This window comes from Nannobrachium achirus (genome assembly GCF_963921795.1).
Source record: "Nannobrachium achirus genome assembly, chromosome: 9".
Lineage (NCBI taxonomy): Eukaryota > Metazoa > Chordata > Actinopteri > Myctophiformes > Myctophidae > Nannobrachium > Nannobrachium achirus.
The window spans coordinates 46095478-46111586 of NC_137818.1; the positions used below are offsets into that span (position 1 = coordinate 46095478).

General features: G+C 43.5%; 1 protein-coding gene across 2 annotated transcripts in view; it reads left to right on the forward strand.

Moving 5' to 3' along the window:
• The window catches only part of LOC308291623 (paired box protein Pax-7-like), a gene marked incomplete at both ends in the record, with an annotated part of 82228 nt that overhangs the window by 40752 nt on the left and 25367 nt on the right, over positions 1–16109 (forward strand). For both annotated transcript variants that reach the window (XM_080733680.1, XM_080733681.1), the window contains 2 exons: positions 1–111; positions 909–1108. The exon at positions 1–111 is cut by the window's left edge and continues 49 nt beyond it. In XM_080733680.1, coding sequence (XP_080589806.1) covers positions 1–111; positions 909–1108 — 311 coding nt within the window. The remainder of the gene's footprint in view (positions 112–908; positions 1109–16109) is intronic.

A 16109-nucleotide genomic window follows, 5' to 3' on the forward strand; every position in this document is an offset into this window, starting at 1 on the left:
ATCAGCTGGCAGCCTTTAACCACCTGTTACCAGGCGGATACACCACAGGAATGCCAACGCTACCATACCAGCTGCAGGAGTCTGGCTACCCCACAACGACACTATCACAAGGTACAGGAGGACTGAAGACAAACATAGACATGTCTGTTTTCATTATGTGAGTCTAGACCTGTAGTTTTCACAGACAGACAGACAGACAGACAGACAGACAGACAGACAGACAGACAGACAGACAGACAGACAGACAGACAGACAGACAGACAGACAGGTACAATGGGTATTGCATAACCGGTTGGGGTATGCATGTACAATCTGCATCATTACCGACTTGCATTGTTCCCGAGTAGGACGGTGCCGCTCAAGAACAATGTGATGGGAGCGATAGCAATGATAACTAGACTGCAGTCTGTCAAGGTGCCAACTTGCTTCTTGTGCACCAGCAGAGCGCGCACAAGTAGGCCAAACATAGCCACAAGCACAAGGCGCAAGTTGGCAGTTGATGGTGACGTCACCAGTAATGCTGGTCCCTGATTGGCAACGGGCGTAAACACAAACAGATACGCGACAGAAACACCGGACACAGTACTTGGCGCTCCGTTGGCGCAAGTAACTATAAGGTGCAATTTTGGGAGATTTCAAGTGTGGTTGCACGGATGCGATTTGCGAGGAATCCACTGGGAAGTGAATTCCATCTTACCATTTTGTGGTGTCAAGTAAAGCATGACCAATCCTCCTGTCTAATTGGACATGATATTGTTCATCAGAACTCAGGGGACTTTGGGGTTTTGGGGTCACAGAAAAGATGACAGAAAACGTGATATGACATTTTCATATGGTCCCATCCCTAGTTCAGACATGATGAACCTGATTGTAAAACCCGTATGTCCCTGGTCTGTGTTGTGCTCCAGACGTCAGTGGCACGGTGCACCGGCCCCAGCCCTTGCCTCCGTCCTCCATGCACCAGGGCAGTCTGTCCGGCGCTGACGGCGGCTCCGCCTACGGCCTCTCCTCAAACCGCCACGGCTTCTCCAGCTACTCCGACACCTTCATGGGCTCGGCGGCGCCCGGCAACCACGTCAACCCCGTCAGCAACGGCCTCTCCCCACAGGTCGGTGTCAATATGTCTGTGTGTGTTGTTTTTGAAGGAGAGCGTTCCTACTATTTTGGTGTGTATATTCTTGAGACTGATGGTTTGGTGGGCTGACAGGGAGATACAGCTTTGGTGTGAGTGTGAGCGTGAGTGTGTGTGCGTGTGTTTGTGCACGAGTGCTTGCGTGCACGTGTGTGCGTGTGTATCTGTCGGACACTACTATGCCATCTACTGGTAAGAGGGCTGTGTGTGCGTGCGTGCGTGTGTGCGTGAGTGTGTGTGTGAGCTTATACTAGAATGTACTGTACCTACAGGATACTAGTATCCTGTAGGTACAGTATATGTACAATATATGTATACTATATATGTATAATTGAGTGAGCAAGTGTGTGTATTTGTGTCTATGCGTTTTAGTGGCTGCATGTTAGTTAGTGTGGTTAAGCATTTCTTAATGTTGCATTTTGTCTTGATGGATGAGTGTCATTCTTTGATCCTGTTCAATCTGACATGTATTGTGTTGATGTACTGGAAGCCTTGTTTGTCAGATGGGACTTAACGTGGCATGGCGTCTGTTGCCTCATCAGGCAGCAGCTCTCAAGTGACTTTGTGTAAAAGAGTCAGTAAGCGCTCCTCCAATATCCCGGCCGTTGCTAACGGGGGAATTGGAATGATAACATTTTACAATTAATTTTCCTCCCTTACATCCCTGAGTCTCTGTAATTAACTCGATTGTTCGGTGTGCCATGGTTCCAAATGGATTGCGGTTTAAACTTTTAACTACAAAGATGTTGGTTGGAGGACAAATCCTCTCCGCTCCACAGGAGAGACTCTAATGCAGGGAGACATCAGCGAGAAGAAAAGGAATAATCGCACTCCGCTAATGAGTCTGATCACGGAATTCAGACGGTTTCTCAAAGACATTTTTTAACAGATGTTGCTGTCAATGCAGTCTGGTGTAATGAATTAACAGCTGATAGCCTGGTGCCTTTACTTATCAGGAGTCTTTGTTTCGCTGCGGTTTAATCTTGAATCGGCTCACATGAACTTTAGGGGAACAAGTTGAATTCTGGGTCTCATTATGCCTGTAACACATCACATTGTACTGTAGGCCTATATTCTGTCTAATAGGCTAGTCACTAGACTATTACTCTAATATACTAGACGCTGGCGCATTTAGCAAACAAGGCTAGTATCTTTGATGACCTCTCCAAGCCCGGAGCCCTTGGAACTCCAAACTCTTTAGTTGTTGGACAAATTCTAATGCCAGCACTATACTTCACTGCCGTATACATGCAGTATGTTAGACAAAACTCATGATATACAGTATATGCATTTAATATATGTTTTGTGTGAGTGTTGATGATGATAGCTGATACTGTATGTCCTCCTCTGGTAAATGGACATCAGCAGATAGATAGACCTTTATTGATCCTGTGAGATAATAATAGATACCTATTTCTTCCCACGAGGGAAATTCAGTATTTTCAGCCCAACCCAGCTGATTCGCTGCCCACAAGGAGCACGTGAGCAATTAGGGGTTAAGAGTCTAGCTCAGGGACACACATCGACATTGCTACCCTGGCCTGGAATCGAGCCTTGGACAACCAGGGGTTCCTGGTTCCCCAGGTGGGCTCCCTAACCATTCAGCTATGCCACCCCTAAAAGATCAGTAACAATAAGGTCTGTCATACTGTGGAAGCAACGCAGTGGGCATGAAATAGATGACCGATACAGGCAAGTGTAAGGAGATATTAGTAGAGAATAATAAGAGAAACATATATAAATAATAAATACTAATATAAGTATAGGCATAAGTATCATGCAGTTTTCAGCAGTAATGTGGGCAAGCTAAGCTAAAAGGTCCTCAGCTGGTCCTACTCCTATCGAGCATCTGTTAGCAAGACACCTTATAGGCCTCCTTTCATTCACGAGGCGCTGATGGGGACTGTGGGCTGTTTCTTTTTGCCAGACCCATGAAATGGGTAGGCCTACATAAGCAAATGTCGGTCCGGGTTTTCTATATAAAGGGTATATATGATGATGACATGATGATGACATGCCTACAAAAGGCATGATGTCATAAATGATGATGACAGACAGGGGGTCTGGCACAACCAGGTTGACCTGGTCTAGTTTTATATGTGACTGCGTTTAGGCTATGTGTCAATGTGTTTGTGTGTCGACACAGATTGAGAGAGAGAGTTTGCGAGAGAGTAAGAGTGAGAGAGAGAAAGATAGAGAGAGAGAGAGAGAGAGAGAGAGAGAGAGAGAGAGAAAGAGAAAGAGATGCAGGGGATTCACACATTTATCCGCTCTTGGTCTTTTGAACAATAACCATTGCAAATGAGACTTCGCTGGTCGGGGAGGGGGCTTCTTCTTCTTCAGCAGCACATAATAGGGGAACGGCTGATGTTGATGCAAATCACTGGGCGAGGAGGAAATTATACGCAATTACCCACCAAAACTGGGCAGTCCGGCCCACCCCCAGCAACAAGATCTCCTTAACAGGCAGAAAATAAGATTGAAATGGTGTTTAAAAAGAGTTGGAAAATGAAATTCAATGCCACATTTGTCCGCAATTACCCCCATCATTCACACATATTTATTGAGAGTTTTTTCTTGGCTTCCCCTCCCTCCTCCGCCTCTAATGCCTAAAATATTTTCCCGAAGATGATGGGGGGGACTGCTCTTAGCACCTTCGTTTTCTTTTATTTATTTATGTGTATTTCTTTTGCAAAGAGGAAGAAAGAATTAAGGATTTGGTGACAAAAAAGAGATTTGCTCTTGTACTGGAGAGTTGGGTGGGGGGATAACAGAAGCAGTGCTGTGTGTTTGATTGTTAATCGTGGTGGTGGGGCTTAATGCTCCGCACTCCGAGACCTGCATAAATACACAGTAAATTCCCACTGTTAATCTAACTCCAAAGAGTGTACAAATGGAACCAAATGCACCCGTAGGGTCCATTTGGTTCCATTTGTACTCTCCATGGAGTTAAATCAACGCTAATGATTTTTCTGTGTATCAGGAAACACGGCACGGTCTTTCTTTATGATAAAATAACACGCAGCGCAGTTTAACATTGGGGATTACCAGTCTCTGTCCCCGGCCCCGCCATGCAAGGAAGAGAGAAAAAAAGATTGTTCTATTATCCTTACTTAGATTTTGCATACGTATGAGTTAGTGTATTAAGTGTGCGGCATACAAAGTGATTTATTTAATTCAATTTCCCTGTGATTGCCAAGAATAGAATGGTGAATAGTAATATTCACATATACTGTGCATACGCCATTCCTTGACTGCACTCGTGGTGGGAATAGTAAACCTATTATTATCATTTCTCCATTTGTGTTTCAATTATGTAAACATTTGATTAAACAATAATAAGAATTGATTAAATCTAAGAAAAATATCTGCTGGTTGGATGATAAAAAAGGTGATTTAGACTGTGTGATTCTTTATGTTCTAGATCTATGTGTGCAAAGCAGAGGTGCAGTAGGTGACATTGTTTTGTTAACTTTAACTTTTACACAATTACTTTTTGTTTTAACCATAAAATGTCAATTACTCTGCTTTTATCATTTCTATTTTAGATTTTTTTGCCCACCATTGGAATTACATTGTGGGAATAACTACACAACCCAAACCTTTACCAAAGTGTATGGGGCTGTTAAGTCTGACATCATTTTGTAGGCAGAGGAGAACTTTTGGGGCCAAATGCCCCCAGCGCCCGTGAATCTTTTTACTATTTTTACTATTTACACATTTTTCTTCTCTTTGTTGTTGAAAGGAAAGTGGTAGAATTATACTTTAGTCGTTATTTTTGTCTCGGATCTGTTGAAATAGCGAGGGACAGATATTGATAATAAATCTGCTTGGAGGTCTGACCACAAAATGATGTCACAGCTTAAAAGCCCCATATCCTCTCCACCTCTCCATCTATCTCCTTTACCTCTTAACTACCACAATAATTATTTCCTGGTCTTTCCCCACAAAATGGAGCCACACAACACAACCCTACCCTCCATGACAGCAGACACATGCACTCACTGTTCTATATGCACTTGGTTATAAATAGCTAAGATATCTTTTTTAACCTGCATCTTATACTGGAAACAGGGTTTTCCTATCGCTTTGGATTACATATCGAATATGAAAGCTGTGTGTGTGTGTGTGTGTGTGTGTGTGTGTGTGTGTGTGTGTGTGTGTGTGTGTGTGTGTGTGTGTGTGTGTGTGTGTGTGTGTGTGTGTGTGTGTGTGCGCGCTCGCACGTGTGTGTGCGCGCTCGCACGTGTGTACACTGTATATTTGTGTAAAATGTGTGCATGCACTTTCATGTGTAACGAGACGTTTAAATCCAAGTGAGGAAACCAGAAATTGCAAATTCTGTTAGCATGTTTTCTTTTTTAAGCAAACCCCCACCCAAAAGAAACAATTAACAATACATTACTGTCCTAGAGGCTTACCTGTATTCCAAAATTGGATGTGTTTTCTATGGCCTGAGTTATCCTGGTTGCGTGCAGGGTCGATAGCAGATCTACAACCCTATCTGTCACACTGCTATGCATTGTGAGTGTGTAGATCGGCTATTTTTGGTGCACGACAGGGGTGTGCGACTAAGTATAAATCACCCTTAATGAGTCACAAGGGTTATTGGTTTATATCTGGCACTAATTACATGGCAGGAAGCTCAACAAGGCAGGGAGGCATATTTATATCACCCAGCGTTTGGATTACGTCTACATTTGCACATTTCACAGGCCTCCCTCATTACTGTTTTGATTCAAATTTTCTGTGGAGTGTGCTTTTGTGTTAATAGGATTTACACTTGATTATGAGGAAAACCAACCAAGATTGAGATCTGATGTGGATATAGGGTCTCAATGGTTTCTCATATCGTCACTGTCGGGCAGAAACCTCGTATCTCCAAGTTTCAAATTTGCAAATTTTTTTGCAAAGTAAAGCACTGCTTCATCACACATGGCCGTCGCACAAAAGTAGTGAAAACAACGCCTCGCGGTGCGAGGCGTTGTGTGCTTGTAGATCGGCTGTTTTCACTAGTTTAAATCATTTTAAAAATGATAAATACAAAACAAACGGTTAATTTGGACATACAAGGTTTCCACCCGACAACGACGATATCCTTGTGTTGGTCATTTTTTGTTGTTGTATATCACCACATGCCTAACAACAATAACATCGGTCATGATACCTCATTCAGTGTAGTCATGTCAAGTTAAATGTTGAAAGATGCTGCAAACTTCCATTCAATTAAAACGCTAGTTGACGGGCACAACTTGAAGCTAAAATGCATAGAAAATAATGAAATGAAAGCACATTATTTTATAAATAATAAATTATTCTAAATATCAAATGTTATACAAACAAAGTTCCAAGCAAAACATTCAGAAACTACTGACGTGTTTAGTAGGTACTGCAAAGCAAACTGATTATTTTGTCTTGTGTTTTACTCGTTGTAAAACCTCAAAACCTTCCGAGCAGGTGTACTAAAAATAACCATTACTTACTGTTTTATGAGCGTTCAGACAATACTTACAGTCTGGTGTTTATGTACATGTACTGTAGGCAGCCATCCAGCTGGAAGGCATACTGGTGGTGTATAGCCTAGCTTACTATAAGAGAGAGCTGCTTCCATCATCCATTCATTTCAATGTGTTTTGACAGAGAAGAAACATACTTCATTACAGAATAAGAAATCCCATCAAATATGAGGAACACTGCCTCAGTAAATCCATTTGATAGAAACCAATATTCATTCATAAGCTGGAATGTATACGAAAAATACATTTTGCAGTGAATGCTGCGTGTTTGGTGGATATCGTATTCGCTGCCTATTTCTGAAATGGCGTCAACATTGTGGGGTTCACTGCCGTTGACCCTTCCATCATGTTCCCGCAGCATTTAAATGAGATAACAATGTCGGAGGAATGTTCCTGAGATCCCTCTTCAAAATAGGAAAGACTGTGTGCCGCGTGCGTGCGTGACAGGCAATAATTCAATTTGAAACTGGCATATTGCATTTGGAATCTAATTCACACCAGCCATTTTGTTGCCTCCTCCCCTAAAAATTTAATGCGAAAAGAATTAGACCCCCCCTCTCCCCACTTTCATGTGGGGAGTGAGTGAGAGCGAGCGAGTGTGCAGCCAATTCTGAGTCTTTCTGAGTGGAAGGGACATGTGACAATATGAACACAGAACACACTGACACTGAGGCAGACGATGCTCTACATGCCCTGTCCATAGTTGTCCCTAGCATTGGCCATCAATACCCCAATAAGTGTTAATTTAACTATTGAGAGTGCACAAATGGAAGCAAAATGATTCGAGGATTCTTACAATCCCTGGTTTTATTCAAAGCACTTTTCGTTCTTTTTTTTTTACCAGGGCAAGAAACATCATTTGGAGTCTGCCTAAGGAATAGTTTAGGCCAGTGGTTCCCACACATTTTAGCTTGTGACCCAAAAGGGAAATGAAATGCCCGGGATCCAGTAGTGAAAATAGCAGATCTACAAGCTTCGCGCCACGTTGTGAGCTTATAGATCGGCACCTGAGGAAGCGTGAAGCGAAATGCGTTGTGCAACAATAAAAACAAGTCATACCAAAGGAGTGTGCGGTCCCTTCTTTTGAAGGTTCTTCATTTGTATTTTTATAAACAGTTCTTGCGTTGACCTGCACCTCCAGTTGGGGTCTAATAGATGTGCATGAGTCTTCTTTAGTTTATTGCGACCGTCAGGTCGCAGTTACTCTCAAAACCTCCACCAGCTGTGAGTCCGTCAGTCTGTCTGTAACACCTCACACGTCACACTTTTGCCCTGCTCATATCTTTGCAACCGTTGCCCCCATCCATGCCAAATTTTGCACACACACTCCTTACCTGCCAAACTACAACCTCCAAGGAGCTCCAGGGACCCCCAGGTCCCTGGGGGACCCCCAGGTGTAAAAAATGACCAAATGTGCAAAAATGACCAAATGACCACCCCAACGGGGCTGCTCACGGGGAATTCCCGGGGACCACCGACTCCTGGTGCTCCAGAACGGATGCAAAAGTGGTGACGCCCCCAGTGGAGGACCGCCTCCACTGCAGCTCACATAAAATGCTGTAACTCGGGCTAGGAGCGTCCGGGAGAGCCGGGGCCGGTACCTATTCGTCCGCCAAGGCGGCGCGGAGACCCCACCCCTCATTTCTCACATGGCCCTCTTCTAGCGCCACCATGAGGCCGATTCTTGCAAAACACATTTTTGGACACTGCTCCTACAATTTTTGCCCTAAAATCACGCAAATCGGTACACAGTATGTTTACACTCATTTCATCAACTTGGATCTGTCCCATATTGCGCCACCTTCAGGCCGATTTTTAAAACACATTTTTGGCCACTGCTCCTACAATTCTTACCCTAAAATCATGCAAATCGCTACACAGTATGTCTACACTCATCCCATCAACATGAATCTGTCCCATATAGCGCCACCTTCAGGCCGATTTTTAAAAACACATTTTTGGACACTGCTCCTACACATTTTGCCCTAAAATCACGAAAATCACTACACAGTATGTCTACACTCATGTCATCAACATGGATCAGGAAGATTTTGGAAAAACAAATGTTTGCCCTATTTGTGGAGATAAGCAACCAACGGTCGCTTATCTCCCGATTAGGGAGTCTTACTGGTATATATATATATATTATATATATATATCAGGCTTTTGTAATGAACATTTTAAAGAAACATCACCCAGATCTTCAGTGTTTCTAGTAGTTGGAACAAGTAGGGAGAGAGGGGTGTAAAGTTCAACCCTCAGACTCAACATCAATCCCATTATACTTCAAATCAATAACATACCATGGCGAAAATGTCTTCTGTGTATTTCTTGCGAAATGCACATGACGTGAAACACATTGTTTGACGTCATTACCGGTATTTTGCATCATCAACATTTGGTGTAGATATTCACAGAAGACACACATTATAGGTAATTGTTTTTGCCACAGTAGATCATTGATCTCATCAGAAAAATGTAAAACTACCGAGGACTGTACTGTGAGGGCAGGAGCAAGAGAAGGAGAGAGGGAGAAAGAGACAGCGAGAGGATAGCCTGGGTATTCAGTGAGTGGTGACGGGGGGAGGAGGAGACGGGAGGAGATGGAGGGGAGGGATCAGAGCCTCACTGTGGCGCTCCCCGACTCTCTCCCTTTGATCCACATCCCCAGGCCCTGCCTGCCTGCCTGCTGCCTGACGCTCAGCGCGCGCTAGCTCAGGCCTCCGCTAGTGATTCCTGACAACTGTCGGACCGAGATAAGGGGGTGGGGGTTGAGGAGGGGAGAGGGGGAGTGAGAGAGAGAGAGAGAGAGAGAGAGAGGAGGTTGAGCTCTCCAAACACCCATCAACGGGAAAAACACACACCACTACTGTATACTTCCACGTCACGAACACTTATTTTTATTATTATTATTGTTTTTCATCAATAAGCAAATCGTAGTTGTCGGGTGGAAACATTGTATGTCCAAAACTGTTTGTTTTGTATTTATCATTTTTAAAATGATTTACACTAGTGAAAACTAGCCGATCTACAAGCACACAACGTTGTGTGCTTGTAGATCAGCTGTTTTCACTACTTTTGTGCGACGGCCATGTGTGATGAAGCAGGGCTTTACTTTGCGAAAAAATGTACAAATTTGAAACTTGGAGATACGAGGTTTCTGCCCGACAGTGATGAAATGAGTCACTATGTTTAAAGAGTGAGGGGAAGGGATGGGTTTGCCAAAAATACCCGGGAGGAGAGAAAGAGAGACAACAAGAGATTTTGGCTGCTCTCAGGGGTGTCACACCAAATTCTGGGCCTGGGTACAAGAATTCACTGCGGGCCCCGAATGTTCTTTATGGGGGGAGGAGCGGGTTTAAACCCATTTAGACTGGGAATGCATTATTTTCCGCTTTAACTAAGCTCACAGCGCGGCACCGAGTGCCGCACTGCGAGCTTGTGTAGATCTGCTATTTTTGAAAAATTGTGAAAAAGTCTTTGAATATTTCAAATCCTTCAAAGGTTTTTTGAAAAACCTATGTTCTATGTCAGTGGTGCTCAAACTTTTTCATGTGAAGGACCCCCCAAAATTATATGTTATATGTATCTCAAAATATTTAGTTCCAGGGACCCCCAGAAGCACTCGGTGCCATGCTGTGAGCTTGTATATCTGCTATTTCTCAATAGCTAAAGTATCAATAATGAAGGCCCCTCCACCTTGGGCCCTGGTAACTCAGTCCCACTTTTCCCCTCCTTGTGACGCCCCTGGCTGCTCTCATCATTCACCTTCGATCATCCCGCGTTCATCCTCCACATCCACATCCACCCCCACCCCAAACCCTGCTCCCCTTGTTGCCCCCTCCTCCCCTCTGCCCAACTCCCTCTCCTCTGCCCCCTTTCTACATGACACCACGCACCTGAATGTCAATGATTGTTGTGCTCTTATAATGTGCTCTCCTCCAGCGCTCTTAAAACTCAAGGGTATTAAAGTCCCCCCCCCCCCCCCCCCCCCCAACCAATCGTCCGGGCACGCTGTCAGCTGGCACGCTCCTGTGTCAACTAATCAAAGGATGAGCGCATATTATTTACTCTGCCTCCCATACTACTTAGAGGGAGAGAGAGGGAGAGAGAGAGAGAGAGGGAGAGGGAGAGAAAGAGAGAGAGGGAGAGGATTGAGGTACAGAGGTTGTTGCTGGGAGAGGAGGGGTGACACTTCTTAATTGGAAAGCACCCGTACTACTGACACTGTTTACATTTGTGGCAGGAATTAAAATACATAAATAAAGGAAAAATAAATAAAACACAACCTGCACTCGGAGAGCTGCTGAGAGAGTCGGGGGAATTTCAATAAATATACACTGATGGAATAGATTTAAATCCGTGTTTTAACCATGTTCATTCAAAGTAGTCTCGCGTTGCCAAGATGATCAGAGATCTCCGCCCGTCTGGAGATTTCAAAATCCAAGGTAGCTGCTGGAACATCGGCGAGAATGGCCTCAAGTATCCTCAAGTATTACTGTCTACACCAAATCTGTTTGCTGAAAACAGATTGCCTATTTTCACTGAGAATAGGGATGATGGATTGATTGTTGGAATTTGTATTGACAGAATGCATAGGCTATACAGGTATATGCTATGGTTCACGTGTTTAAATGGGACATGATGGGGTTGAAGTTGGTAGCGACTGTTGTTCTGGTTGGATAGGAAGCGGCTCAGCTCTCCTACATCCTGTGTTGGTTCTGCGTGTCACTCTGATACAAGGAATAATAAGAGGAAAGGACACTGACGTCATTTTCGCACGCCATTTTCTCTACCCTGCAATTCCAGCCGGCAGATTTGTCGCACTGGGTGACAAACTCACACCGGAAGTTCAGTGAAATAACATTGGAGGCTATGCGAGCCGGCTGGACAGCTTATGAACAAACACTATTTCTGAACGATAGAGATCTTTATAAAATACTCTGTGCCGGAAAATAAAAGAAGACATGTCAAACATTGTTTTCTGCTGTGTTGCCTTTCGATGTGTACATTGTATAATCTTATAGAGGTATCCAAAGATCACAACGTACGTTTTGAACGTGGAAAGTTTCACAAGTCCACCATTTCCTTTCTGACAAGTGACAACCAATCTCGCGATTCCTCTGAGACAGAAACAATACCTGCCACTGTTTAGATGCCTCAATAAAATTATGTAGGCTACTGTGCACATCGAAAAGCAAGTGATTGTAAAACAACCTGTGATGTGTCTTCTTTATATTCCTGAACCGATAATATGACAAAGGTCTCAATCGTTCATAAATACACATTCGCTGCCATGTATTTCATCAAACTTCTGGTGCGAGTTTTGCCACTCATGGGCTTCATGGCGCATCCCTGGCGTCATGTGACGTCTTTTCCTTTCAATAGGTTCCTTACTCTGAAAGAGCAAGATATCCTGAGGAGCGCCTCCCACGGGTTGGGCAGGGCAGAATCCACCACAGGAAATAAATACAGTATGCTATTGGCTATTTGGTTCACATGATTATATCCTGGCTTGTTTCTCTACTACTTTCTCTCCCTACTATCTTTTCCTCACCTCCCTTCCACTTCTATTCCATATATTCACCTCTCTAATTCCCTCTCTCCATCTCTTTTTGCTCCTCCCATCTGTGGCCTCTCTCTCTCTCTCTCTCTCTCTCTCTCTCATCTCTCTCTCTCTCTCTCTCTCTCTCTCTCTCTCTCTGTCTCTCTCCACCCTGCCAGATGAAAGGGTCCGGGGTGGAAAAATCAAAACGCTATTTAAATGCAAGACCGCTTGTGTGCGGGGCGAGAGATGCTTCACCCCCCAGCAGCCAATGGGGGAGTTGTTGCGTTTCTCCGATAAATAGCCAAATATAACGGAATGCGATTTACATTTATCTCACGGAGGCAGCCAATATGACTTTCTGTAAATCCTGGAAGATGAGGATTTAAGTGAGGATGGAGGCTGAAGGAGAGGACCACTGCATGCAATCTGTGGACGCCAGTGCACAAATGTAACCAAATGGACCCTTAAGAGTCCATCCGGTGTGCGTTTGTATACGCTCTCAGAGTGACAAACAGTTAAATTAACACTAAGGACTCGACTGTGCACTCTCATACACGCATGCCTTTTCCATAAGGGCTTTTGAAGGAAATTAATGTGTGCTTGCGGGATCCTCTGTGAGGAAATTCAATCTATCAGTTATTATGTTCTTTATTCCTCAAGTTCTTTATTATTTAAGAGCTTTTTCCCTCCTCCCTAAACTCTCAAAGGAGGGAACAATGGCCATCATATCGGAACAAATGACGTGAATTGAACCCTGACCATCAAATGCACAGTTAGTCTTTTTTTCCATTATAGGAGTATTATTAAATCCCAAACCACAGCACAGAATATATATACATTTATGAATATATATGTAGGGCTTTAGCGTTCACCCCGAATGCAAGCTTTGGTTTGGTTTGGATTGCTTGCTGCTGATAAGTTGCTAGTGCACTGAAGGGACTCAAGTTCATATATAAACAATAATTACAATGCAAGCCAGTGGATATCGTGGATAGTGGAAACTTATAAGGGAACTTCAGGTAATTTATTTTCCACTCCCATAGTTACATTGACACTTACAGTTGCATAATTCTTTGAAAGCTTCCCATTTGAGTATCTGTGACTCATTTAACTAGACTTTGACTGCTGATGTACACCGAAGAAGACAGGGCTGTCTGTGCACACAGTAAAAATCATAAAAAGTGTTCATTTAACTTGATAACTTAGAATTGGGTGATTCCCTGTTCGATCTCCGGCTCCGCATCTTTAGTGTCCTTCAGCACGACACTGCTCCCCATGAGCAGGTTGGCTTATAGTTTCCTCCACTGTCAGTGTGTCTTTTATTTTGAATGTGCTCCATCTGAGCAGCCATCCGCTGGTGAAGTCCCTCCCTCTGGGACCAGAAATGCCCCTTCTCCTTTGATTGATAGATTGAGGACTTTATTAGAAGTTTGCATATGAAAATGTACAGTTTCATGACAGTAAGGTCAACTAAAAGGATAAACACTGCAAGAAAGACTTGTTTCAATTGGTGTCCTTTTTTAACTCATATAACATTGAATGACAAATAAAACACAGTATATGGTGCTTTTTATAAATGCACCATACAAAGCTGTGTGAAGGGTGCAGTGGTGTGAAGTAACTAGGTACATACTACATTTACTGTACTTAAGTACAGTTTTAGGTACTTTTACTTTACTGGAGTATTTCCAATTATCAGTACTTTTACTTCTACTCCACTTGATTGATACTTTTACTTTAGTAAAACATTTGAGTACTTTTTCCACCACTGGAAGGGTGTGTATGTGTGTCTGTCGGGTCGGGTCTGAACCTAGAGTTCAAAGCAGATCTCAGAGGTGGAGGAGGTCATGTGGAGTCTGGAGCGGCCACCCTTGTGAACAGGGCTGTCGCACCAAATTCTGGGCCCTGGGTACAAGCATTCACTGCGGGCCCCCCATGAACTGGGAACGCGTTATTACGCATTATTTTGTGCTTTAACTATTGAAAAATAGCAGATATACAAGCTCACAGCACGGCACGAGTGCCGCGCTGCGAGCTTGTAGATCTGCTATTTTTCTTTTATCGTGAACACTTGTGCAAGTCTTTCAATATTTAAAATCCTTCTAAGGTTTTTTTTGAAAACCCTATGTTTCTATGTCAGTGGTGCTCAAACCTTTTCATGTGAAGGACCCCCAACATTATATGTATTTGGCCATGGACCCCTATCTCAAAATATTTAGTTTCAGTGACCCCCCAGCAGCAAAATTTGAGTCACAAATGTTTGCTTAAAAAATACATATATTCAAAGATTTGCACACATTTTCACGACTTTTCAAAAATAGCGGATCTATAAGCTCGCAGTGTGCGCTGTGAGCTTTTATATCTGCTATTTTTCAATAGCTAAAGTATAAAATAATTAAGGCCCCTCCACCTTGGGCCCTGGTAACTCAGTCCCACTTTTCCCCCCTGTGTGACGCCCCTGCAGTCGTCCAGGGTTCAGGGGGTTGAGGAGAGAGGGTCCATGTGCTCCCTCTTGGTTCCAGATACCGTTCTGACAGTAGGGGGGGCCGTGATTTATTCTAAGGCGGAAAAACACATGCGGTGCTGTGTGGGTACAAGTGTCGAATTCGATTTGGTGGGCCTAAAATCTACTTGTGATATTTCTATTCCGTTTTTCTATTTGCGATACTTGAAACAGCGCCATGGGCGTTCCATGCTCTCCGAGTTTTGGTTTGGACCGATATTTTCAGAAACGTTATTATTACATAATTTGAGTCCATAAACAGAAAATCCTGACTGTTCATTTAAATCTCCTGAGTGTACAGATGGAACGAAAGGGGTCCATAACAATTTGGTTCCACATACTCTCAGAGTTAAATAAAAGTTGACTTAAGTGATATCTTTGGTTAAAACAAAGTGTTATTAAAAAAGTTGAAGCGATTCCAATAGAAAGCATTGCCTGTACCTGTATACCGGTATGTTCTCTCCTAATTGGATACAATTGGTATTCCCACTTGAAAATGTATGTTTTGTTCACTAAAGAGCTGGAGAGGGGTTTGAGAGTTATTGAACAAAAACTATGATTACTATCTGTAGACTAGAGCTTATAGAGCTACTTTTAACACAAAAACAGAACAACAATTACAGCACAGGGTGTATCACCTTTGATGTTACTTTCCACTGTGTTTGTATCGTTCCAATTCACCATTTATCATTTACCGTTTACAAGTTCAGTTGTTGCGTTCACCCTCACCTACAACCACATCCTCCCACCTACAACCACATCCTCCCCTGGATGATGATGCGTACGTCCAGAGGCAAATTAACCCACTTTTCTGAGCCTAATTATTCAAAAAGTATACAGATTATGGAACAAAACACTGAATGTTGAATGTTAATTTTTTTGTGGTGTAATTGAGGTCAGGAAACACGAAAAAAAGCCACAACAATTTATTTTTTATTTTTTTGATGCCATGACCCCTTTAATACTGAGGATGTTCTGTGTAGATCTCACTTCCATGTTCCCTTTCTCTCTCTCTCTCTCTCTCTCTCTAGCTCTCTCTCCCCGCTCTCTCTCTCTCTCTCTGCCACTCTTTCTCTCTCGTCAGGTCCCCAGCTGGCTCATGCTGTCAGCGGCCCTGTGCCTCTCTCTCTCCAGCTGAGAGTCATTCCTCTGTTTATTTACATGTCATTATGGCTCGGAGGTGACCGATATTAGCACTGTCAAGAACTATTTGACCTGACATTCTTCAGCGGAGTGGCTCCCCCGCTGCGTTCTGCAAACACACACCGCCACCCCTCCCCCTCTCCCCCTCCCTTCCCCATCTCACTCCTCTCTTCATCTCTCCCCTCCCTTCGCCCGCCTCAGCTGCTTCCCTCTGCGCGCGCAAAAAGAGTTTTGCAAGTTAACTAGTTTGTTTTGCGAGAGCTCAAA